This window comes from Protopterus annectens, chromosome 1.part0 (genome assembly GCF_019279795.1).
Source record: "Protopterus annectens isolate FY-2018-M chromosome 1.part0, PAN1.0, whole genome shotgun sequence".
NCBI lineage: Eukaryota > Metazoa > Chordata > Ceratodontiformes > Protopteridae > Protopterus > Protopterus annectens.
In genome coordinates this window covers 1,547,636,010-1,547,663,191 of record NC_056725.1, presented here as the reverse complement: position 1 = coordinate 1,547,663,191, position 27,182 = coordinate 1,547,636,010, and the positions used below count along the sequence as shown (strand labels likewise).

Here is a 27,182-nt window from a genome sequence, read left to right as displayed (position 1 = left end):
TCACAGATAGTAGGACAGAATGTCTCTTACTAAACCTTAACATTAACAATACTAAAAGAGGGACTAGTACATTGCAGAATAACTGGCCATAGTTGACAATCAGCACCATAGTAGCATTAAATAATTCAAATACACACACAGGATTTCTTTAATGCTACTTGGAAGCCACTAGGATTTAAACTTGATAGTGCAACCTTTGACTCAGTGGACCTGTTCTCCAGTTTGTTTACTTGTGAGCTTTTGTCTGTTGCCATGGTGATGCACTGTACTCTAACATAGGCCATTTAAGGCTTACTAATAATAGCATTATCAGTGATGGGGTCTTCCCTCTTGTAGCACTTCATCTGCAATCTTATTCTAGTTCATATCAGTGGGATGATTTAGTAAACTTGTCAAAATTGTTGTTATCTATAAAGACTGTTACGTCTCAATTACTTCCCCCTGGAATTAAGATGCTGCCGATTGAGAAGTGCTAGTAGGGTAGTTGTTTTACTGTTAAGGTCATACTTCTGAATATTTTTTTATATTTATGTGCTATTACTGTGGCTATAACTGATGGGTTTGGATGGAGGTGACTTTTTTACAGAAAATCATAGTACCCCAATTATTCACACCTGTTCACACAAATGCACAATAATCCTGCAAAGCAATGTTCAAACTAAGCAAATGGCAACAGTGTCATTTACATTTATACAGAAAAAACACCCACCATCCCCCACAACCATCAGTTGTCGCCACTTTGCTGTGTACATCTTATCTAGCAGGGACCACAAGTAATTTCTTTTGAACTCTTAGAACAAGGATCAGGTACAAAGCCAATAAATAAGGGGCAAAGGTCCATAGTCAGGAATAGAATTTAAATGTAAATTGTATCCTTAGCTGCTTTAGCTAAAACAACCACTTTTGCATTAGCATATATTTTCTGAATGATATGAAGTCTAAAATCCACATAACCACCATTATATATTGACTGTAATTCTCTGTGATTTGCCAGAAAACAACAAATTGTATGAGGAGTAGACCAAAAATATGAGATAAAATCATTTTACTGACAATAATTAGGTATATTATAAGTGATATATAATGTTTGCAACTAAAATTATGTCAACATGGTTTGTGATATAATGTGTGCAACTAAGATTATGTCAATATGGTTAGTTTACATCTACATAAATGTATGGTTGCCTATATCATAAGTGATAATTTAATAGGTTCATAGGTTCATAGGTTGGTACTGGGCTATCTGCCTGAAGGCATATATTAGCCCAGCCATGTTGTGTGGTATTCACCGCCCCTTTAGTAGTTCCCTAGACCCTTGTACTAGCAGCTAGTACCCTTGGCCCCTATCTAGTAGTGCTGTTGGTGTGATCCCCGGTATGAACTTTCTGTTACCCATCCACTCATCAAGGTTCCTCTTGAAGAGTGATAATGAGGGGCTCTGTCTTATATAGATTGGGACCCTGTTCCATAGTAAGGGAAGTCTCTGCGAAGGGAATCTATCCCTCCAGCATGTTCTATTCATTGTTGTGTTGAGGTTTATATCCCTAGAGCATGTAACTCGAGTAGATTTAGTTTTGCTAAGATGGAGCATGTTCAACAATTCTGGGTTGGACATGGCTCTGTACGTTAGACAGAGATTGCCTCTGAGAAAGTGGTATGCAACAGAGAACAGTCTTAGCTTTTTCAATCGTGCTGCATAGGGCAACTGTTTGAGGCCAGTAATCCTCTTGGTTAGGTACCTCTGTGGTCTCTCCAGCTGCTGGAGATGTCTAGCCAGGTACATTCCAATTGGTGCATTGTACTCAATAATGGGTCTGATGAGGGAAGAGTGGAGGGGCAGCATTACATCCTTAGATCTTGATGCGAACCCTTTCGTGATCAAATGGGTCACATAGAAGGATTTCCTAACCACTTTGGCAACATGGTTATCAAAGGAAAGTTGACTATCTACTTGGGTCCCTAGATCCCTTATTTCTTCTTCAGATTTTAATAAAGATGTTAATTTAATAAAGATGTTTCTTGTTTAGAAAAGTCATGAATGGTTAACTGATACGTGTAGCTCTCAACCTCTTAGTGGGAAGAATGAAGGGTAAAACAAAATGTACTTCAGGACAAACCCGAAATCAAGGACTGATTTTATCTGTTTATATACTTAGAAGGTTTTTAACAACAGGTGCTGCATTAGCATGCATTTTCAGAAGGATAATGAGATCTTAATATCAAATGCATTTCTTGATTTAGTGACTACAATCCTCAGCAATTTTCCAAAAGCAAAACGTTTTATGAGGAATAAATCAAATATATCAGATTAAAATACATGGCATTCTCTTAAATTGGGGGCATGTGAGAGCTATAAGTTTCCCTAAGGAAAGTAAGTTCCTCTGACTGTTTACTGCCAATAGCCAACTGCTATCTGCCTCTATAATCAGACAACATGTGACTGACCAAGAACACAAGAAGTGAAGCCTTTGGAGAGCTAAAAATATAGTATAAACTTGCCCACCATTGTCCAAGCAGCTTTTTGGTTGTCAGTTTTTTTTGCCATTTTACATAGTATTCATTTCTCTGATTCCTGATTCATATTTCCAAAAAGAACAGATGTACAAACACAAATTATGTGAATGTACACATGTGCCCTCACACATCCTAATGTCACTGTGTTTTTGACCAATATGTTTTCTGTGCTTAACAGAATACGTTTTTCTGAGATTCTGTTGGAAAACTTGTATGGGATGCCGAGGTCAGAATGCTTGTTACTTTTAAACTTAGAGTAATGAGAGAGGTTATCACTAGGTGTCTTTGTGTAATAGAACTTTCTTGATAGGTTTCACATCTGAAAAGGTAGAAGAAGTGTTTTCCAATCAATGTACTTAAAAATGAAATGAAATCAGCACACAAACACTGTTCTTGTTGAGTGCCAATTTACTTTGATGGTGCTATTTCAAATGGAAAAATTACCAAATCCAGGAATAATGAAGTTATAACAGATACAAAGAGAAAAGTCACCAGTCCACTCCCCAAGGGTTCTGTGCTAGGGCCTCTACTGTTTGAAATCTATTTTAATGAAGTAAAAGCCAATACCAAAGGGCTCTGGCTGACTAAGTTTTCAGATGACTGCAGGCTAGGAGCAGTCATTGAATCCCTAAATGACTTAGCCATCATTCAGGAAGGTTTGTCTCAAATAAATAACCAATGCCAAAATCATGGACTGAAACAAAATGCCAAAAGATGCATTATTGTTTCCTTTTGGAAGTCATCTATGTCAGGGAACAATCACATTGACAATACACCGCTAAGAGTTAACCCAGTTGTTTTGGATTTGCAGAATTATGTGGACAGTGATCTAACTTTTGATCAATATGTGTCGTGTCCATTGTTGTAAGAAAGTCCCTCTATATTGCATAGCTTATAAACAAAGGGTTTGTGTCTAGATCTAGAGATGTCATTGTCTCCCTGCCCTCTTTGGCACGTATCTGTCTAGACACATGTAACTGCTGGGATGTCCACACAGATATAGTACTAAAAGGATATAAGTCCTATTTAACATGTCCTACTTGAACCAACTCAAATCCATGTCACTATATACAGTATCCTCAGTATCCTGCAGACTGCTATGAGGTGGTCTGTGTCTAGCCTACATTGCATTCTCTGACCTAAAACTAACGGTTTTACTGAACATCAGCAAATCAAATGGCATCGGAAAGACTCTGCCTAGGGATCTAAACTGCTTGTGCAACAGCAACAGAATAGTTTGGAGAGACAGGCATATCTCACAAAGGAGACTGCTGTTGTGGAGCAGACGCCCCATTCACATAAACAAAGTTTAACCCTGTCCATATTCAAGCACAGCTTGGATCTTTGGACAGGAAACAGAAAACGAACCCAAGACTGCCCCTTGTACTAGTAATGGACAGAGCCAGCTATTAAATGCTTTATCTCATGTATGGGTCTTCTCAAATTATCTATGGTATAATCCCATTTTTTCTCATTAGGGGTAATATCTAATTATTGGCCATGAGATGGGTAAGGTCAATCTATAACCAAATGGGACAGGTTAATTTGAGCTCAAAATGGTAAACTGGCTAGGCTTAAAATGGCCCACAAGAGCAGATAGCCTAGGACTTGCCAATGAACCTATGAACCTATAATTGTCTTCAAGCCTGACATGGATCTCCTTGGAGCTCTGGGCCTGAGCAGCCAAACAAATCCCTTTATTATAATCTGCCAGTTTACTATTAAAATTGTGAACGGAGATGCTCTGCAGATGGAAAACTCGAAACATGGATGTTTGAATTTCCATCTTGCTGAACATATCCGTGTCAAAAGTTCATATCAGCAAATGCACTATGCATTCGCTGATATGAACTCGAAATACTGTACAGAGATTGCGGTACGGTACTGTTTGGAAACTCATCCCTTTCCTCACTGTAGTGCGATCTTGAAGTTGGAATATATATTTAGCAGGGGGTGTATGGGGGCAGGGGGGGCTTGTCCCCCTGCAAAAACATGATATGACATATAGGAGTTTAATTTACCTGCGCTCCTACACAGACATCATGTGATGTGTTCGATTTTAATGTCGAATCTGCTGAATTCTTTCAGCTGATTTGACATTGTGATTTGTTGAATGTTTTTTATTCATACTTCTTATTCAGTGTTCTGAGCAGAAATTATTTTGTCGCACGACATTTTGATAGTAAACCTAATCTACCACAATCTTTATCATAAAATCTGGCTGAACAAAAGTGCTATTAGCATTAAGCATCAAATAACTTGCATGTAAATAATATTTTCTTTGTTGAACAGCATTGTTATTATTACTTACTAATATTTTTTGTCCAAAACGCACTTAAAATTACACGCAAACACCCATTTCAGGATGTGATGGATCTTTTCACACACGTTAATGCAACCAGTTGGTGTTTTAAGTTGTACAACATATTTATATATTTAAAAAATAAATATACAGGAAAAAATGCTTTATTTTTTAACTGTTTGTATGCAATGCTACAGTGGTGCTGATAGAGTGAACATCTATACAGCACTTGGTGTGATGATGTAATGACAAGAAGGGGTGCAGTTTTAGTAAAAAACAAGGCAAACAGGATTCAGAGTAAATTTAAATAAAATACTGTTTTTCTTTTTGTCCTGTTAAAAAGGCAATCTTTTTTTTACTTGAAAGCTTCCTTTTGTTCATAATTGGTTTTGAAGACTCATCTGCATATAATCGATTTTACAGTATAGTACAGCATTGCATTCTGTTGTGCTCTCTAGTTCTTTTCTATTTCTGTTTAACAGCTCTCAGTGGCTGCTTTGCTCTTATTAATATTGAGGACACAGTGATGTGTACAGAATGCTCCCAAACTATTTTTCAACTCTTGTTGAAAAAATATTTTGATATCAGAAGTGCATGTGGCTACTGGATGACATTAAAAATGCTATTTGTCAGTATCAGAATCACGACCACACAGAAAGCTACTGAGCAAGCTAAGGGGGTTGTGTGAGTGCAAAGACTATTAAATATGTGAGACAGGTGTGTTTATTTATTTATTCATTTAGTATATTTAGTAAAACTATGTATATGTAATGCGCCACATTTGCCAAAATATGGAGTATACAATATAAGGTATCTTGTTGACTTATTTACTAAAGGGGTATTTAAACATGATCTCTAGCTTGTTACTTTGGAAAAGGTGTAGATTAAGAATCTGATAAGGCACACAGGTTGCAAGGTGTGTAACTTTCCACATTTGCAAGGTGCAAATAAACTAATGCATTGTGCCCTAATCAACACTGGTTCATAGATAGTTACTAGTTATGCAGTCTAGGAGACCGTTACATAGCCTAGTCCAGATTCCTAATTGTCCCTTAGCACTGTGTGTTTAAGTGACTTAATCAAGGTCACAAAGTAGGCAACTAAAGGTAGAAGGATTTAAGCCATGTACCTTTGACAGAGGAAGCAACTCATTAACAAGTCTGTACTTTAATCCTCTGTACTAAGTGGCAGATACATACAGAGATACCTGAAGAATTTAATGCAATGCCCACTGAGTCCTGAAATATTTTTGCCAAAATAATATTCTAAAACATGTTTAAATAAATTGTAATATCTTATAAACCATTAAGTGCTGTAAAAAATATATCCAGTTATAAAGAATATATTCATCTTTAAAATGGTAATGGTTTAAAAACTCGAAGCATAGTCACGATTTTATATTTGAATTTTGAAGTGCCAGTTTTAGTGCAATGCACATTAAATATATCAAAGCAGACTTAACTCAATAATTTTGGCTCCTAAACCTATATAATCAGTTTTACAACAATGCCTTGCAACTCTCACATATGTTCATAGGTGTGTAATTTACAAGCCTGGCTCATAGGATTACCCTGGCATTGTGCCATCCGACCTTAGTTCCCAGTGCCTCTGTCAAGTAAAACCACTGGAGTGATCCTTGGGGTGAATTTTCTATTTCCCATCCACTCATCAAGATTTCTCTTGAAGAGGGCCAGTGAGATGCTCTGCTTGACATGTATGGGAAGTCTATTCCATAGCATAGGCAGTCTCTGGGTTATGAACCTGTCCTTCCAGCATGTTTTGTTGATTGCGGTAATGAGGTTGAGGTCTTTAGACCGTGTGGTGCGGAGGGATTGGGATTTCTTTAGATGTAGCATTTGTAACAGAGCTGGGTCAGACATGGCTTTGCAAGTCAAGCAGAGATCGCCTCAAAGTAGGCTTATATTATATATTATATTATATTATATTATATTATATATGCTTATATTGTTTTAGACATACTTACTGAAATATGAAAATTTTACCCTAGTAATATAATATTTGTAGAGAGCACTTTAAATCTCTAAAACCTATACCAGAATTAATTGGACTTCAGTATACTAATCAGAAGATGCTCATAGTAAACTACTAATTTCAATCAATTATAATCTAGTTTTATGACTGCATTTGCCACTAGAACTGATGAAACGAACTTATTAAATGTTGGTCTCTTGATTTCATCAAGTCCTCTTAGCAACCACATAGAAAGCTACTGAGCAAGCTAAGGGAGTTGTGTGAGTGCAAAGACTATTAAAATACGTGGAAAATAGATTGAAGGAAGCACAGTGAAGGCAGCAATGAGCTGACATTATCTCAACTTAGAAGGGTAGACAGTGGTGTCTTAGAAGGGCTGATGCCACCATCTTTGCATTTCAACATCTTTGTCTTGGACATGACAAAGGACCCTGAAAACCGATCAGTCTTTGTGCACAAATAAACTAAGGCAAGGGAGGCAATTTAGGATTGAGTGCCAATCCAAGTGGGATATGAAAAGGCTAATGGACTGGAAGAAAGTTATCATTTATGGTTTAATTTGAATGAATGCAAAACACAAAGATAAGCTAGGAGAAGCTTACAGGCTAGGTTAAGTCCCTCAAAGTGTGGTTACTTAAAATAATCACTGGGAGTGGTAATAAGTGACCATAAATAAAAATATACGAAGACAAAGGTGAGAGTAAGGGCAAATAGAATGCCAGGATTCATCACCACAGGAGTCAGATGTATCATTTTAGTGCAGTATAAGACCCTAGTGAGACTACCACTACAGAATTGTGAGGAGGTCTGAAAAAAGCACAGAGATAAGGCACACAGGACACTTAGAGAGGGGATACAGTGGTTTTAAAAAGACCAGCAATAGAAATGCCTTGTTAAATCAGATCTGGTTGCTTTGGTAGTGGTGGTATCACCTTGTAATTAACTTTAATTTGGTATAGGGTATGGACAGAGAAGCGCCCTAAAATGTAAATCTGTGGAATACAGACTCCTCCACAAACATGGGTCCAGAGGTCACCACACTACAACAAAAATATTTAAATGAAAGATACAGATTTTTGTTGGAATATTTTTCAGTGAAACACCACATAGTCTGACAGTAGGCACAGATAACTGCAACGTTGGTGAAGGATGGATGGATGAAAGATGTTATGCAGGCATATAAGTAAACTGGACTAAAAGGGCCCTTTTTCAGGCACAGACATGTAAACAAAACCTACAGAAGAGAACAAAGAATTTTACATATAGATAAATGATAGATAGATAGATAGATAGATAGATAGATAGATAGATAGATAGATAGATAGATATGAGTCTAAGGGTTTATGTCATTTCACTGAATCATTTCACTGAAAACACATTTCATGGAAAATTCATTTCCTGTAAAACTTACTCCACAAGAAATATAATGTAAAAACATGTTTTTGCAGGGGACAGTCTCCTCATGCATCCCCCCATGCCCCCTTACTTATATATACTAACTCCATGGTAACACAACTGCAGAAAGAAGAAAAAAAAAAACACACAGTGAATCAGTGCTCAAGAGCAAACACTGGCATCTACTGAGTTGGGGATACAACATGGCACTGACCATTGCAATACACATATACTCTGCTAGATTCACTACCATAATAATTCCTATGGTAAGAAATGACACCATTGCATACTTTCTCTACACTGCTACACTTTTCTGTTAAATTAATTTTCTGTAAAATGAGTTTTCAATAAAATGAGTTTAACCATTTGAGTTTTAATGAAGTGAAGATTCAATAAAATGAGAATGTCTCATACACACAAACACACACACACACACACACACACACACACACATATATATATATATATATATATATATATATATATATATACATACATACAATGTACATATACACATATTATGATGTATCATTGGCATGTCATAACTCCAAAATAGAAATAATTGAACTGTCAACAGTTTGAAACATTAAATAATCGAAACAAAAAAAAAAAACATTTTTTCATGGGACAACTCCCCTGCAGCCCCATGTAGAGACTGCATCTCTCCAATCCCCCACACACCATGCTAATATTATATACCAACTCTGAGATTGCATTACAGTGTGTGGCGGGGTGCATTTGAAAAGCACAAGTCAGTAGAGGTCAGCACCACAAAAAGATGCTTCTAGACATAAATAAATCAATTTATCAAAGCAACATCTAAAGACAATGCATTATACCAGTACTGGTAATAAAAGTACCTTCTTCAGTAAAATGTTAACTTCATTAAGAGGTCTGCATGCATAGAAACTCATCCCCTAAAAAAACAATCACACAGAGGTTGAATACAGTTTCATGGCATAATGAAATACTTCCTCAATCTATGGGAAGTAGTTGTATGGTTCTGTTGTCTAGCAACAGCCTGGTTTAAGTCTGTGCAAAGTATTGAGTATATTGATATTGATTTCTGCAGTAATGGCAAAATGGGGTTTTAGGAAAGGAAAATTGACTGTGCTAGGGCACTTTAAGGTACTTTCATCAAAACAGATGTGACATTTGACCTTTTCAGAGTTAGCTCAAGTCATCTTTAATTATGCATATTATTTCCTGTATTATTAAACATGTATGATTCATAAAATTAATTTATTTAGTCCATACAGCATCAATATCTGGCCTTCCTGAAAATCAGAACTTGAATTATTATGTCTACCTACTGGCGCCTGGAGCATTGTCTGTTATGATGGTTCTTATCTTCATCCGATGCTGCAATTCAGAAAAGTAAGAGGCCATATCATATTTTGTCTTATTATTTAAATTTGTAACACTGTGTGTATATGGTATAAATTAGATCTGCTATAGACTTCCTACCTTCTAAAACTTCTGCAGCTAAAATGATTGTACTAAATATATGTAACTAACAGAATGTAGGTAACAGTGTATTGTTTCACTTCTTGTATTTCCATTTGAACCACTTTAAGATAATGCTGCCATCTTTGTTTCTCATTTTGTCATAACTGGATGCATAGATTATGCAAATTTTGATGTTTCATTTCACTATCCTTTCTTGTTTTTCCTATGTTATCTCCTATTTATATGCCTCCTCACAATAACTGGATTTCTGGAGCTTTTTCTTTTCCACTACTGCAGTTTGTTATAACTTTTTTCCTTAGAAGTCAGTTCAATTTTGTCTAATAATATTCTTATTTGTCACTAGAGGAAGAATATGTTATAAGTTAAAAATACAATAAATTCAGTGTGCTACCTAGTATCTAAGTTTAGGCCTCTGAGGGCCAGATTCATTAACACCTGCATTAAGTGTACACAATCTGTATTCAGGAACAGCCTTACCACACTTTTGTGCTTTCTAGTCACTCAGAAAGACTACACTAAGTGTTTATGTAGTTTACATTTTGTTGTAACCTTTAAGAATCCCCTTCAATATTTAAGGCTGCAAAAAAATCTATATATATCAGTAGGAAAAGTAAAATTAGGAGGAAAAATGTGTGAGTTATGCTTGTGTTTTCTTTTTTCTCAATTTTTTTTTATTTTCAAATAAAATAACATTTGCATAATATTTTAAATATCCTTTTAAGCAGCTATAGACAATATTTACAATAGCCTGACTTTCAATTATATACACTGTATGTTATTAAATATAGAATTAACAGATCAGTTATCAGAGATACAATACTGATTATTGCAGAGTGTCCAACAAAGATATAACTTTCTTCCAAGGATTATTTATCAATGGCCTGGGATAGATTCGTTGTTCTTTGATTTTTATTTCCATTGATGCAGTTGTCTTCAGTAAAGTCTAGAATTCTTCCAAGGTCGGGGGTGTATTTGAATTCCACCTTCTGGTTACGCATTTCCTAGATATACCAATTATTGTCCATAACAAATACATATTTGTCTTATTCAGGTAGGGACCTTCATTTACATTTAGTATAATTGACACTTTAGTTAAGGTAAAGGATTCATTAAATAAAGCTTGTAAAAAATGATTGATTCCATTACAATATGATTTAATTTTATTACATTCATAAAAAATATGAATCCAGTCTGCTTTATTTGACTTTTCACACCTCCAGCAAAAACCATTTGTAGTAGTACTGATCTTTTTAATTCTATCTGATGTTAAAAATGCTCTATGTAAGCATTTCCAGTTAAATATTTTCCAGTACTGTGTGTTAGAGGTGTAATTAACTGATAGTAAGATGTTAGTTTTAATTTATTCTGTTAACTGCAATGACTGACCTTTGGTAAGAACTGCCAGTATGATGGTTTGGGAATTGTTTTATATGTTATTAACTCTTTATATAGATTTGAAATGGAATTTTTCTTTTCACAACTATTATATATAAATTCATACATAAAACTTATTATATTTGGAATATCTTTAAATGAGGAATTATTAATTAAACTGCATAAATCTTGAGTGTACATTAGAATGCTTTGTAAGGTTAACCAGTCCTGTGTTGGAATACTGTAAGCAGTTTTTATCATATGTATATCTAAAACATTTAATTTATTTACACATTGAAACCAGCATAAGAATCCATTTTGTTCCCAGGAGGTTATTGTTTCCCTATATATTTTGTGAGGAAAGTTCTTAGTGATGGTAAATGGGGTTAAAAGGTCAAACCAAAGTTTTAGATCTATGTTTGCATTGATAAGTTTCCTAAAGGAATTGATGTAATGATTAATCAGTGTTGTTTTAGAAGCTTTTATTATATTATATTGTATACTTATGCATAGTATGCACCAGGGTTTGTTTGATTTGTCTACTATTACATTTTTTTTAACAGATTAAATTAATTTGTTAATATAGCTGTTGTTAATTCTTTCTAATTGGCAAAATAATTTGGGTTTATCCAGTCTATTGTAGTTTTAAGCACAGATGCTTTTATACATGTTTCTATTTCTGGGAAGTTCAACCCTCCTTGTTTCCCGGGTCTAATGTGATGAGTTAGAGCTACTCTATTCTTTTTGGGATACCATAAACATTTTATTAAACATGAGTTTATTTCTTTAAGAATGCATCTTTCAGGAATTAACTGTATTGCTAATGCTACATATAGTATTTTCGACAATAAGACCATTTTTATTAATTGCAATCTGTCTTCAAAAATTAATATAATTTTATTCCACTTTTCTATACATATTTTTATTGTTTCAATAATGTTTTTATAATTTATTAATATTGTTTCATTTATATTTTTGCATAACACTATTCCTAAATAATTTAGTGTGAGTTCTTGTTTTCCTATGATGGATTTATCTGTAACTTGTAGTTCTTTTTTCTTATTTAAAAATAGAAATTTTGATTTTGATCTATTAAAGTGTAGACCTGAAATCTTATAAAATTTCTCCATTACTTCTTCTAGCTCTCCTAATGACTCTCTGGAATTTGATAGGGTTCATAAAATATCAACAGCAAGAAGCATTTTTTGAAATATGTACTGGTCATAGATTTCTATTCCTTTTATTTTTGGATTATTGCATATTATTTCTGCAAGTATTTCTATAGCCAAAGCAAATAAAATAGGAGAAAGGGAACATCCTTGTTTAGTACCTTTATATGGATAGATTATGAGATGAAAAGACCTAATTTAATGTAGGCTAAGTTAATAATATATATATATATATATATATATATATATATATGTTTTAGTAATAAGATGAAGGGAGGAGGAAATTCAAATAATGCTAAAGTTTTAAATAGATATTCCCAGATGAGTGAATCAAAGACTTTTTCTATGGCTAATCCGATTACAAGTGTTTCTCTATCTTCTTTATTCACATAATCTATAAGAGTAAGTATCCTTTTAATACTATCATGCGTGTGCCTGTTATATAAAAATCCAGTTTGATCATTATTAATTGTCATTGAAAGTGGGATTTTCATTCTGTTATCTAGGATTGACATGAACATATTGTAATCATTATTCAGTAATGATATAGATCTGTATGAAGTGCAAACGTCTGATGGTTTATTATCTTTTAGAATTGGTGTTATGAGAGAATATTTCCATGAGGGTGGTATTTTTGCTTCTGACATGACTTCTAGCAAAGTTTTATGAAAAAGGGAGATTACTGTTGAAGGGAAGAGTTTGTAAATTTCCATAATTATATCATCTATCCCTGGAACTTTGTTAGATTTACTTTCTTTTATCTTGTCAACAGTTTCTTTGTAGGATATAGGTTTTGTAGGTCTAGTTTTATGTTTTTGGGAATTTTTTTATATAGATAAGGTTTGTATCTAAGTTTATTTGGTTGGTATCTAAATCTTCTTTTTGAAGTGTTCCATATAATGGAACCGAAATGCTTCAAGGATGTCTCCTATATCTGATATTTTTTCCCTTTCTTTTCATGATATATACTATGAATGTTATTTGCTTTAGACTGTATTTTAATTCTTGTAGATAAGTTATGTAGATATCTGGGGGAGGTGGCTAATGAGTTTATTTTTAATTTTTCCAAGGCTAGACAAGTTTCGTGTGTTAGAATTTCATTATTTTTTTTATTTAATTCCTCTATTTCTTTTTTGACTTCGGGACAATTCTGATTTTTTTTTTATATTTTGCTGTCAATAGTCTGGTTTGCAAGTCTAATGATTCAGATTCCCACTCTCTGACTTTGTTTTTGTGCCAGCTAAGGGTATTACCAAATAAATACGCTTTTAATGAATCCCAAACCATGACTCTACTGATTTCTGTTGTATTATTAATTTCAAGAAATAATTGTAGTTCTGACAACATCCAGGATCTGAATTCTTTAATTTTCATGATATATGCTGGAATTCTAGTTGAGAGGATTAAAGGTTTAAACTTTATTTGGAGCTTCACTATCAGAGAGTCATGATCTGAGAAGGGACATGGAACTATTGAGAGGTTGAGGAGTTTTATTTGTAAATCTTGAACTACGAATAATTTGTCTATTCTGGCTTGTGTTACAAATCTATGGTCTTTATGGGAAAATAATAAGGATTTATCATCTTTTACTTTAAAAGTGTCTATTAAATTAAATTAATCAATCCATCGTTTTAAGGATTTTGAAATAGTTGCTATGCGAAAAGACTTCTTGGTGGTTTCAGAAGCTTCTAAGGTACAATTAAATTCTCCTCCCAGTATGATTTCCTTTATAAATGTTGAAAATAAAATCTAGGTGTTTTTTAACCGTTCCTGCTCTAATTCCTGGGAAACTATATAGATTAGCTAAGGTCCATATTCTGTTATTAAATTTAATTATAACAAATGCTAGTAGACCTTCTTTGTCTTCATATTTATAAATAACTTTTGAAGTGATTATGTTTTTCTTCCAGAGAACTGATACTTCTTTTGTCTTTATTCTATAGGAGGATTGAGCTAAGACTGTATAGTCCTTAGGGTTCCAAATAAAGCTATCATTAGTCTTAAAATGTGTTTCCTGGAGAAATACTACTTGTGCCTTATTTAGATTTAAATATTTTAGTAAGTTTGATCTTTTATTTGCATTATTTAAGCCATTAATATTTAATGATAAGAATGTTAAATCCATTTCAAGTTATTGTTGGAAGAAACTTTTTGCTTCTTTTTTTTATTTTGATTATAGTAGTTATACCATATTCTCTGATAACATTGAATGCTATTTTTATGTGTGCAAACTTGGGACTGTAATTTAATGTTCTTTCTTCTTTAAATACAAGTAGGGTAAAATTCTGGAAGCTTTAAAAAAGTACTTCTATAAAACATTAATTCTAAAGTATCAAATGCAAGTAAATATGAATTTCCCATTAAACATGGAATGAAAGTCATTCCTAATCCAATAAAGATAGATCTATTGGATTATCACTCATACCTTTAACCAACAATATCAACTGAGCTCCATATGTTAAATTATTATATGGAGAATTTTCTTAAAAGAGATACGAAATTCTATATTATTATATTATTGTTCTATAGTATTTTATATATCAAGTTGGAATGTTAGCAGTGTAAACAATTATTAAGTTGACTTAGAAAATATCCAGTATTTAGTTACCCTTAAGAGATCCCAAATATGTCAGATATGTCATTTTGAATAAATTAAATGCAACAGAGGAGCATACAATAAATAAGCCAATAACAAACAGATTGTTACTAAAATAATTTGACTAAAAGGACTCTATAGGAGACAATGAGTGATTACCAATGAAATATGAATTTACTGTAGGTGTACTGTCTTCCTTTACTTTCCCAATCTTCAGATCACCAACTTCAACTTACATTTATGAAAAGGCATAGCTTATCAGTGGTATCCTAACTCTGAGTAGAGGCACCCTACATTCTAATGTGCAGTGGTTTTACATATTTATAGATTTACAAAGCAGAGTCTAAGAATGAACTATGATCACCCTGATAATTCCCATCCTGCATAGGGCACCTCCTGCTTCCAGAATGGGTAATCACATCAGGTCTAGAATGAATGTGAAGGTACCTACATGGTAATCAAGACTTACCTTAGGTAAGTATTAATCAAATAGTATTTAGAGCATCTTGGAGAGTTCTCGGGGCAGTTAGAATACTCTTAAGCCTCTCCTCCCTTGACCAAAAACAGAGATTCTCCTTCCCTTTCTTTCCCTTGTTTTAAATCAGTACTAATAAAAGAAATTCAGCAAACATAGGTAAACAGAAATAACATTCAGTAGTCCATCTTGTACATGACTCAATCCATTAAACAAGTCAGTGACTAACATCACTTTAGTAAACATTATAAAGACAAATTAGAAATAATTTCCTAGCTCTTTATATTTTCTGATAAAGCAAAAAGTTAACAATAAGCTATTTTAACTAAAAGTATAAAGCATTTCAATTTTTCCTTGCATGTATACATTTCTGCTTATATGGCAGTGTCAATAGCTCTCTTTGAAATCTGTACAATACTTCACTTCTTCAAATCATTCATTTTTCAATTCAGGTTTTGTTTTGTCAAAACGGCAACAACATTTCAAGGGCACAATTAATATTTAGACTGATGCTTCAAATAAATAACTTGTCAGTTGCCAATTGAGTTAGTTTAGAATGTATGGTTAGTTCAAATATAGCACGTTGCAAAAATAATATGTATTTTTTTCATGTGCTCTAGAGCCTGTCATATGCAAGTGACATATATAATGTAGCATATATAGAGCAGATAGCTTATGGATTCAGGTTGTTAAAGTAAGCTATGCTTATTAATCAGGCAGTTTCATTTAAATTCACAAGTAATTTGGGGACATTTCAGTTGAGTTTCCAGGAATGTGTAGTCCAATGTGTGTAGTTGAGTCCACTTTTCCTCATAAACAAATGTCACAATTCATTAAACTAAGCAGAGTTTAACATCTGTCTAATAATCATTATAAAGACAAATAGTAATTTTCTAGCTCTTCAAACTTTCTGATATCGCAAAATGTTGACAGTAAGCTATTTTAATTGGAAGACTAAAACATTTCAATACTTCCTTGTGAATATATATTTTTACTTTTACTGTAGTGTCAAGAACTGTCTTTGAAATCTATGCATTACTTCACTTCTTTCAAGTCATTCATTTTACAGTTCAGATTATATTTAGTCAAAATGTCAATAGCATTTCAAGGGCACATTTAATATTTAAACTGATATTTTAAATGAATAGCTATGAGTTACCAAGTGAGTTTGTAAAGAGTGCGAGGTAACTGCAAAGATAACATGTTGCAAAAAGTAATATGTATCTTTTCATATGCTCTAGAGACTGACAGTTTCAAGTAACATATAAAATTAAACTTTTACAGTGCAGACAGCTTGTGAAATCAGCATGTTAAACTGAGTAATACTTTTTAATCAAGCAGATACATTTAAGTGCACATGTAGTTTGGGAACATTTCAGTTGTGTTTCCAGGAATATGTAATCCTATGAGGATAAATCATAAAGTATTTACAAATAGTCCTATTATGTATTTATTTTACCTTGCTTAGGTTGTTTTTCATTTTAATAACTAAACAACATTACTTTTTCTTATTATTTGTTATCTGTGAGGCTAAATGCACGTTGCAGGTTCACAGTGTCCTTAGAAACTGTAGCAATTGTTTACTGTTGCTATGGCAATGCACATAGAATGTGAAGAAAGCTTCACTTCTCTTAACCAACAGTACATTTTTCCCTCCTTTTTTTTTTTTTTTTATGTATTTTGTTAAGCCGCAGTGGTGCAGGGGTAGCGTTGTCGCCTCACAGCAAGAGGTTCTCCCATTTGATTCTCAGTTGGAGCACCTTCTGTGTGAAGTTTGCATGTCCTCCTCGCGGTTGAGTGGCATTCAAAAGACATGCGCGAATGGGCATGCCTTCATTGAAGGTTGGGCGTCGAGCTGGCACCTCAGCACCGTGAAAATCTACTGCCAATCATTAGTGGACCAGAGTTCTGCTGTGGCGAACCCTAACTGGGTAAAGCCGAAGGAACAACAACAACTAAAAGGAAATAATTCAAAGGACATATGTACATGAATGGAACATTTCAGAATCAATCACAAACATGTCCCCAATCCCAATAAACATAACAATGACTATCATTAATCTAATAAATATTGCAATAACAATTAATTAAGTTCACTATTCCAATTAGTCTATCTTGAAACTAGATTATTTTAGACTATTATTTATCTATGTATAGATAGTGAGTTATTAAATGTATACAGACTATATTAGTATAGTAAATAGGAGAGAATTTGGAAAGGGAGACAAGATGCAGTTAAATAATGAGAAAAGAAAGGAGAGAAAGAAAAGAGAAAATTAAGAGAAAATACGCATATAGTATGTATGCTGATTTACAATATAAATATTTTATGTGCTATGTAACACTCCTTCTGTGAAAGAAAAGTACCCTGTTTTACATACATGAGGTAATGTGAAAACTCTCATGTGTCATCTATTTTCAAAAAATATAGATAAAGATTCCAGTAGTTAGTTACCTTTGTTTTAAAATTGCAAGCAGTAACATTGGTCCTTTAAAGCAATATTAAAACAATTCATATCATAATAGATGCTTTGAGAGATTTGGCTGTAACAGTATCAGTCTTTTGCTTCTTCTTTTTGACATCTGTCCAGACATTTGCTTCTTTTGTTCTCTTGAGAGAAGGTGACATCCAATCCATATCTTCTGGTAAAGTAATCACATTATTAGTTTTAATAAATCAAGAGGCTTCCTCTAAGTCAATAAAAGTCCTCATCTCCTTGGCATACACTATTCTTATCTTAGCTGGATATGCAAGTTGTGCCTTGATGTAATTTTGTTTCAGAAACTTTATCATTGGCCACACTTTTTTCCTTTGTTCCATTTTTCTAGATGAATAGTCATTATCAAATCTTATCAGGCTATGTTTATATTTTAGAGGTGCCTTCCTCCAAGCAGATCTTAAAATCAGTTCCTTGTCCAAGTATGAAATAAATTTGACAATTATTGATCTAGGAGGAGAGTTTAAGTTAGTGGCAGGTTTCCCAAGAGCTCTGTGTGCCCTTTCAATGGCAAAGGAAAATCCTTCTTTAAATTTAAAAAGTCAGGGATCCAGCTTGATAAAAAGGAAATAATATCCTCACCTTCTGTGTTTTCAGGTAATCTGAAAATCCTGATGTTATTTCTCCTCTCCCTATTTTCCAAGTCATCTACTTTATTAACCAACCAATTGTTTTGTTTAAGAATCAGTTCTTTCTGTGTTTCCACCTCCTTAAGTTTGCTTTCTAAGTCATTTAGAGAAACATCTATTCCTGTTATCCTTGTCTGGTGTTGTTGTAGCATTTCCTTGAGGGTGTCAGAACTGTTTTTGACTGCTTGTCATACCTCTCAACCTGGAAACATCAAAAATCTGGACAAGGCCCATGAAAAATAGGTACAAGTCTGTACGCTGATTAACATCTAATTTGCATACATAATCATGTAACCCCACCCACTCCAATGGAATTGTGGGATACCAACTTTCGAATGCAAATTGAAGAACAGACAACCAAAACATGGCACCAGACCAGAGTCCCCCTGCAGCCATTCCAGTGTCCTGTTACAAGGCTATTTTGCCCCATTTACCATAAACACTAATGTATGCATACTGCTTTACTTCTACAATGATTTTAATTTTATTTTTACATTTTACAGCACAACAATGCAGAAACACTAAAAGACATCATCTGGTAAACAAAGCAATACTGTCTCACAATGAAAATAGGCTTGACATTAAACTTTGCCCTTGAAACTCACATTCATTGAAACAGCATTGAAACCCACACCACATCCAAAGAAAATGCATCTGGCCAGTGGTGGATAAAGATTACCTTTGGGCTGTTTTCAAATCATTGGCCCTTGCACACAAAACAAGAAACATACATGTGTTCTTTTCTTTATACACCTTCCTGACTTTATTAAATTATATTCCTTGTATAATACAACACACATGTTAGAGCGCATTTTAAATTTATTGTTTGAACATTTTACCAGTAATCTGTACTGTAGGCAATGAAACAAAACACATGAACCAATAATGACAAAACTGCCCAATTCAGAACTTTTCCATCATAAAAGTCTGCTTCCACACCCACACTATAAATAGAATGACAGTAGTGTAAGCCATAGGCATCTTGCTCAGCATTTCGCACTTATTTTCAATTTCATTTTTTTTTGGGGGGGGGACAAAAGGTGAAAAACCAGGGACACATTTTAAACATTGCTTGTATAATTTTGTAAAGTTGCTAGAATAAAATGCTATGCTACCATCATGCATTTCATTGGCAGGTTTTGAAACCAGGACTCTATGCACTACATTTAGGACAACATACCACTATCCCACATCAGCAGCTGTTTGAAAAATGGGAAGACTGAAACTTAATAGTCATCATTTAGTGAATTCATTTCTCACTTATCAACATAGCTCTTAACCTCAACACAAAAAACATGGACAAACAACAAAGCCAATAATGGGGGAATACAAATTCAGTTCTCACTTCTCACTCACCATATCTCTGAACCGTTAGCACAAAAACAATAATAGGGGAACACAAATTGTGTGTTCACTTCTTATCATAGCTCAACGCTTAGCACAAAAAATAAAGTGTTCTTACTTCTCATCATAGCTCTCAACTCAGTCCAAAATGGTGGTGGCTAGGGATAGTAGGCTCTTTTTACCCTGTACTAAAGGTGCAGGGTTTGAGCCTGAATACCTCTAGCCACCAAGTGTATTTCATGGGGGCTTTTAAATATTACTCTTGTATACTTACAAGTTGCTTGAATAGCAGGTTTTTCCTTACCCTGCATTTTCTGAAGGATGTGAAGTCAAAAACTTCAGTATTCGTCATTGTTTAGTCTGTCAGAAAAACACAAATTTTACGAGAAACAGACTAAAATGTGAGGTACAGACATTCTTTAAAATAAGGTACAGTTGAAACTAAAGCTATAATTTTCATCTCTTTCATGTTTTAATTTTTCAAACTAGATTTTAAATCTGTGGTAAAGTATTTTAGCCACAAGAGGGTGAGATGCTGTCTAGTTTTGTGTGCTTCTACATACCTTCAAAGCAGTCATTCATTGTTTTCACTGTATAATAAATGTACTACCATCCACCTGTTGATTTTCTATTGAAATCTGAAGGGTTTGTAGCACCTGTGAAATTAAATACTACAAAGAGCTACAGCTAAAATATACTAACTTCATGACTGCCCATTTACAGTACTAAGACAAGGGCCTAAAGTCACATTCTGATTCTCATGTTTGTCTTGAGTGTAAATTGCCACTCAGGATCTAAAGCTGTAATTAGAAAATCATTCATCTGTAACTGTACCGCTCTTAACATTTAAACAAGGATGAGAAGACATGTAGATCATAATGCACAGTACAGATAACATTCACTTGTACCATGTTAGATGAAAGGCAGAAAAACAGTAGGTGTCTGCATATCAGGGGGTGAGTGTCTGTGAGCATGTATGTATATATCTAGATAGAGAGCTATAGATATAGATATATAGATACATACACACACATGCACACACACACACACACACACACACACACACACACACACGCACACACACACTCTCTGGTAACCTTACCCTGAGTAGTGCTCGGCCTCTTCTGTTCCTCATGTTGCTGCTTCTGCCATTAATCCCATTTCAGGGCTCACTGTATCCCTGCCTGCTGCCGCCATTAATCCCGGCTCCGTGGGTTCGCTGTATCCATTCCCTGGCCCTCTTCTGTCTGTTCCCCATGCTGCTGCTGCCATTAATCCCAGCTCCGTCCGCCTCCGCCATTAATCCCAGCTTCACGGCTTGCAATTCCCGCCGTTAACTTAACCGCCAGCCAGCCGTAAATGATGATGCGAGCTCCTTGAGCTCAATTCTGACTGGGTGGTAGCCTTACGGCGCTGATGTAATTGCGCACGTGATGACATCAGCGCCAACAGCGGGATATTTTAAAAATTTAGAAAACCAAAAGAAAAAAATCGGAAATGAAGGGGTGCCACTCAGGAATCGTGGCACCCCTTCATTTGGACCCCAAAACTCAGTAAAAAACGAGTAATTCGGAACGGTTGGGAGGTCTGCATCTTATTTTATGATTTTCTAGGTTCTCTTTAAAATCATCCATCTTCAAAGACAACTCCTGCAGAGTAGATGCCATATGTTGTAGTTCCTTCTTTAAGGCAGCATCCTGGTGAGAATTCTTTGAGTTGCTCATTTTAACAAGTGAATATATCTCCAAGCTTTTTGGCAGGAAAATGTTTGTAAAACTTCACCAAAGTATCTAATTATGTAAATTAGTCCTTTATCTATAAGATTTTATACTTTGAAGAAAAAAAAAGAATATTTTTTCCTGTTGTATTTAACTAGTTATATGGAGCTCTAAAATACTGCTGCTTTCAGTTAGCCATTCAGGCTCCACCCCATGCTTGTGTTTTCTGTTCACTCAGAATGATAAAAAACTTATTGTAGGCATTAATTTAGCCCAGGTTCTGTATATATGTACATGCATGTGTTCATGTGTTTCTGTCTGTCTGTCTACTTATCTATGTATATGTATGTCAATTTGTTTTGTGTGTCTGTCTGTTTGTATGTTTATATATGTAATGTATATAGTGTATTGTTATTCCTTACTGCCACATACAATGACAGTATGACTAATCGTCAGACATTAATAAGGCTGACTTTTATTCATCTTAGAAGTCCTGTGTGCATGTGCGTGTGTGCGTGTGTGTTTGTGTGTGTGTGTGTGTTTGTGTGCGTGTGTGTGTGCGTGTGTGTGCGTGTGTATTTGTGTGCGTTTGTGTTTGTGTGCAGATGTAATGTAGTTGTATATATATATATATATATATATATATATATATATATATATATCAAGAGAGAGAGGACTAGATCAGCATATATACATACTTTTAATTAGATTTTTTGGTACTTATGTATTATCGCAACCACATTCCGCCTAATGCAACCACATTCCGAGCAGGACAAGTGGCTCATTTCCAAGTGATCATTTCCAAGATCGTACTCACCTTATTTTTCTGCTCGACAAATGGATGGACCACAAATTTGGAGAGGACAATGTTACCATCCATGTCACTAGCACATAATTTCAGGGTTTGATTGATGAGACAATCATAATTATGTGTACGGAGTGGGGCTTTATGTGCTCCATGTAGTTGCACTTACAGGAAAATATCAACATTTTTGTCGGCTTTTAATGGCATAAACAGTTAACGGATGGTGTCAGCAGGGCAGTAAACAGTGGGGGGTTTCTGATAAAGTACTTTATAGTGAAGTTAGTAAATAACATTTTACAATGTCAGAGTTCGTATCCTTCAGGGAACACATGCAAAAGCCACTCCTGTTATTGTCACAACAAGTTTGTACATGTTTTACAGCAGCTTAAAGAGACCTTACCTGCCTTAACAATTATAAACCATTTTTTTTAAATTCTGCTGGTGTCAGCTGCTGTTTACAGCACGCAGATTTTATTGTCTAATATGGGACATGACCATAACTTTCCTACAGGGTGCTTAACATTTTCAGAATTCTGATAGTTAATTTGCCTAATGGTATGCCTTGTAGTTTCAATCAGAACTTACATGGTTGCGATAATACGTAAGTACCGATTTTTTTTTTGGTCATTTTGTTGACCTTTGGCTCCTAGATTTATTGTCTTTATCAGTTAACTAATATATATCATTATAGAACAAAAACACACAGAGCCAGTTAGGCAGTTTTAGCCTATTTACTATAAAATTAAACTCACACTTAGTCATAAACAAATCATCGTTCCTAGACTCTAACAGTGAAAACTGTGATTGCTGTAAATGACATATTTAAGAAAACAGGCTGATATTATGTCCTCAGACACCTATGTAAATGTGTTCATGATACTGCTAATGAGTTCTGTAATATCTTTAGTGGAAGCACAGAATTAATTATGTAGAACAGAGAAAGAAATACAACTTAGCTTTCGAGAATGAAATTCATTATAACATTATCACGTTCTTGTTTGAGTGAACCATTTAAGAAGATTCTCCTTTTTTGGATATGCAGTCTGTTATGGTATGACTTTGGTGGAATCACAGAATTAATTATGCAGAACAGAGAAAGAGTTACAGCTTAGATTTTGAGAATGAAATTCATTATAACATTATCACATTCTTGTTTGAGTGAACCATTTAAGAAGATTCTCCTTTTTTGGATATGCAGTCTGTTATGGTATGACTTTGGTGGAATTATATAATTAATTATGCAGAACAGAGAAAGAGTTACAGCTTAGATTTCAAGAATGAAATTCATTATAACATTATCATGTTCTTGTTCGAGTGAACCATTTAAGAAGGTTCTCCTCTTTTGGATATGCAGTCTGTTATGGTATGACTACTGATCACTCTAACAAGCATGAGAAGAAAACATCTGCTTATTAAGTTCCTTCCAGCTGTTTATATGACTCAGAACTATTATGACAAATGTTATTCATTGTGTAAGAATATGGTGCCACAGAAAGGGAATTCAGTGCCTGGCAGCTTGGGATTTAGAGTGTGGAAACAGAGTATTTGGCACATTATAAAATTTCCCTGAAAAATACAAATACTGAACATGAATTGTTCCTTCCCATAATGACTTTTGTAGACCTTTTCAATTTCCAGTACAAAACATGGAAAAAATGGAAGGTACACAAGATAAACAAAAATCATAGTTAAAGGTTGCTTTGTTAAGTGCCAAAGTATCAACGATAAAATCAATAACATAATTCATAGGTGAACACTAGGCTATCATCCCTGATGGAAGTTCATAGGTGAACACTAGGCTATCATCCCTGATAGAGGTTCATAGGTGAACACTAGGCTATCATTCCTGATGGAGGTACATAGGTGAACAAGAGGCTGTCACCCCTGATGAAGGTTCATAGGTGAGTACAAAGCTATCATCCCTGATGGAGGTTCATAGATGAACACTAGGCTATCATGCCTGATGGAGGTTCATAGGTGAACACTAGGCTATCATCCCTGATGGAGGTTCATAGGTGAACACTAGGCTATCATCCCTGATAGAGGTTCATAGGTGAACACTAGGCTATCATTCCTGATGGAGGTACATAGGTGAACACGAGGCTGTCACCCCTGATGGAGGTTCATAGGTGAGTACAAAGCTATCATCCCTGATGGAGGTTCATAGATGAACACTAGGCTATCATGCCTGATGGAGGTTCATAGGTGAACACTAAGCTATCATCCCTGATGGAGGTTCATAGATGAACACTAGGCTACCATTCCTGATGGAGGTTCATAGGTGAACACGTGGCCGTCACCCCTGATGGAGGTTTGTAGGTGAACACTAGGCTGTCATCCCTGATGCAGGTTCATAGGTGAACACTAAGCTATCATCCCTGATGGAGGTTTATAGGTGAGTACTAGCCTATCATCCCTGATAGATCATTTTAAGCCTAGCCATGCTTCCTGTTTACCACCTAGATGTTTTTCTGTGCTGAAACAGTGGTGTTTTCTGTTACGTTACTAGAACATGGCTTAAAAATCCAAAATGCATATTGCAAGTTCTAGTTAATACCACATTTCTTTACTGCGGATATGATGAGGTACTTTATAGTATTTCAGCCTACAAAAAAGAACACCTGAAAACCAGAAGCTAAGAAAACATAGGAATAGACACTGCATATGCAGTAATTAATATAACTGATATAGCTTATGATGTTAAAGAAATATACCAATTTTATTAATATGTGCAATAATTAATATAACTGGTAGAGATCATAATATTATAGAAATAGAGCAAATACCCTTTCCGTCCCTTACAGAGCATGCAAATATCCTAAATAAACTGCAATAAAATATTCCTGGATTATTTTAATTTGCCAGACATTGCACTACTCAACATCAAAACATGCCCAACTATTACCTATGTGAACTAAAAGGAACTGTAGCAAGCAATGCGTAATCCATTTAGAATTGGCAGTGCCTAAGATATACTGACAGATCTTTCTGCCACCCACCTGCCTTTATCCCATCTATATTTTAACTCAGATCACAATATTGTCATCTTTAAGGGGAGATTGCAAACTCGGTCATCAGTAAATCATCCTTTCTAGACTAATTATGGAAATTCTGATAGAATCATATATCTCAACTTATTTGCTCAAGAATTCCAGCAAAGCCAAAAATAATGACGGGGTGCAAAATCAATAACATTTGTAAATATTGCCCTAATTCACTTAAATGTTAATAGACTATCAGGTTTTACATTAACATGTATTTTCTAAACAATAAGAAGTATGAAATTGTAGCACCTGGCTTTTATAATTATCTGTAATCCACAATGATTTATCAGAAAATCAAAAATCATGAGGGAAATTATAAAATATAGAGAAAAATCAAGGATATTCGACACACTTGGAGACAGTTGAGTGGTATAGCTGGAAGAAATTATGTACTTAGTGAAACAAAGCATAGTGTTTATATATTGAATAAAAGAACTGATGTCAAGTCAAATGCAATTCAGAGGATGAAACACTAGTTAAAATGACACAGTATGTCAGGGTAGGGGAATATCTGTATGTCCTCTAAGGGATTACCAGTGATGTCTCATGGTTCTCTGTAACAAAGACATTTTTTCTTTACTGTTCTTCTCAGATACAAAACAGAGAAATAGGATATGGATAACCAAATATACTATCGATTACAATCTGGGTAACACAATAACTTCAGTAAGATATGCTAATGCTCACCAAGATGGTCTACAAAAAATACATACCTGGTGCAGTAGAAATTAACTTGTCTTTAATGTCAATAAAAGTCTAAATACAGTACATCTATTATAGTTCTTTGGTATTCTCTCATAGTCAGTTAGTCTAGAATCTTACATTATCTAGGGAATGCTGAATCTGTATTTTATAAATGCACCTTGTTTAACATCAATACATCCACTTAATTTTAGAATGGTGTAACTTTTTTTCCAAACATCTTTATTAAATTTTCACATATGACAAAGGCAATCTTACACTTATATAACTGAAAAAACATACAAAATGATACCACTTTAGTGGAAAACAGTTTACATCACAGATGCCATTGAAACAACTGTAATTACAAACATCATACGTCACTTATAAACCATCCAGTCAATGTCAGTTAAGCATTATATGGCTCATTCAAATCCTGGCTCTTAAACCTCATTCCTGCTCTGCTTTGTGCTTATCATCTTGATGATGTCTGGCATCATATCATACAGGGATAAAGGCAAAATCACAGCTGCCTGGTGTATGTGGTGGTGTTTGAACAACTCATTACATCTGAGTGACGCTTCCAGGTGCATCTGCAGTTAACTCCTACTGACACCTCTAGGCATCAAATATTTCTTGCTCATATTTGCATCAATAATTCCAAAACCATGCTATGTACAAGGTTTTAAAAGATTTCATCTTAACGTATATACAGTTCAACTGCAATATCTGAATTCTGCCTAGTGCAGGTAAATAGATATTAACTGTGTTTTTATGATATTAATTTATATAGCTATAATTTTCATATTTTTTAAATATCTCAACAACCAAGTAACTCAGACCTAACTCCGTAGCCTCCTATGAAAGCTCTCAGATGAATAAAATGATGCTGACAGAATGTGTATAACCTGAGTGGTTGTTGAGATATTGTAAGTTGTTTACAAAATATTACAAGTGTAATATTTACTGTGTTTACTGTGAGTTATAAAATTTGGTTTAAGACCTAGAATGTAAAAAATACTACCTCTATAAAAGGGTGTATATTACGTTATCGAATGCTGGTAATGTCGAACACCACAACACCGACACATAATGCGAGAAAAAAGGTAATGGCGAACATACAAAACCGTGAAATGCGAAATGTCGAAGTGTGATGGTTGGCCAGTCTGTGGTATA

The 27,182-nt window shown here is 34.5% G+C and overlaps 1 protein-coding gene across 1 annotated transcript in view; it reads left to right on the top strand.

Annotated features, from left to right (window-relative positions):
* Positions 1-27,182, top strand: part of IL2RB (interleukin 2 receptor subunit beta) — a 419,294-nt gene that overhangs the window by 367,576 nt on the left and 24,536 nt on the right. The window contains exon 7 of the mRNA XM_044068022.1: positions 9,454-9,580. Coding sequence (XP_043923957.1) covers positions 9,454-9,580 — 127 coding nt within the window. The remainder of the gene's footprint in view (positions 1-9,453; positions 9,581-27,182) is intronic.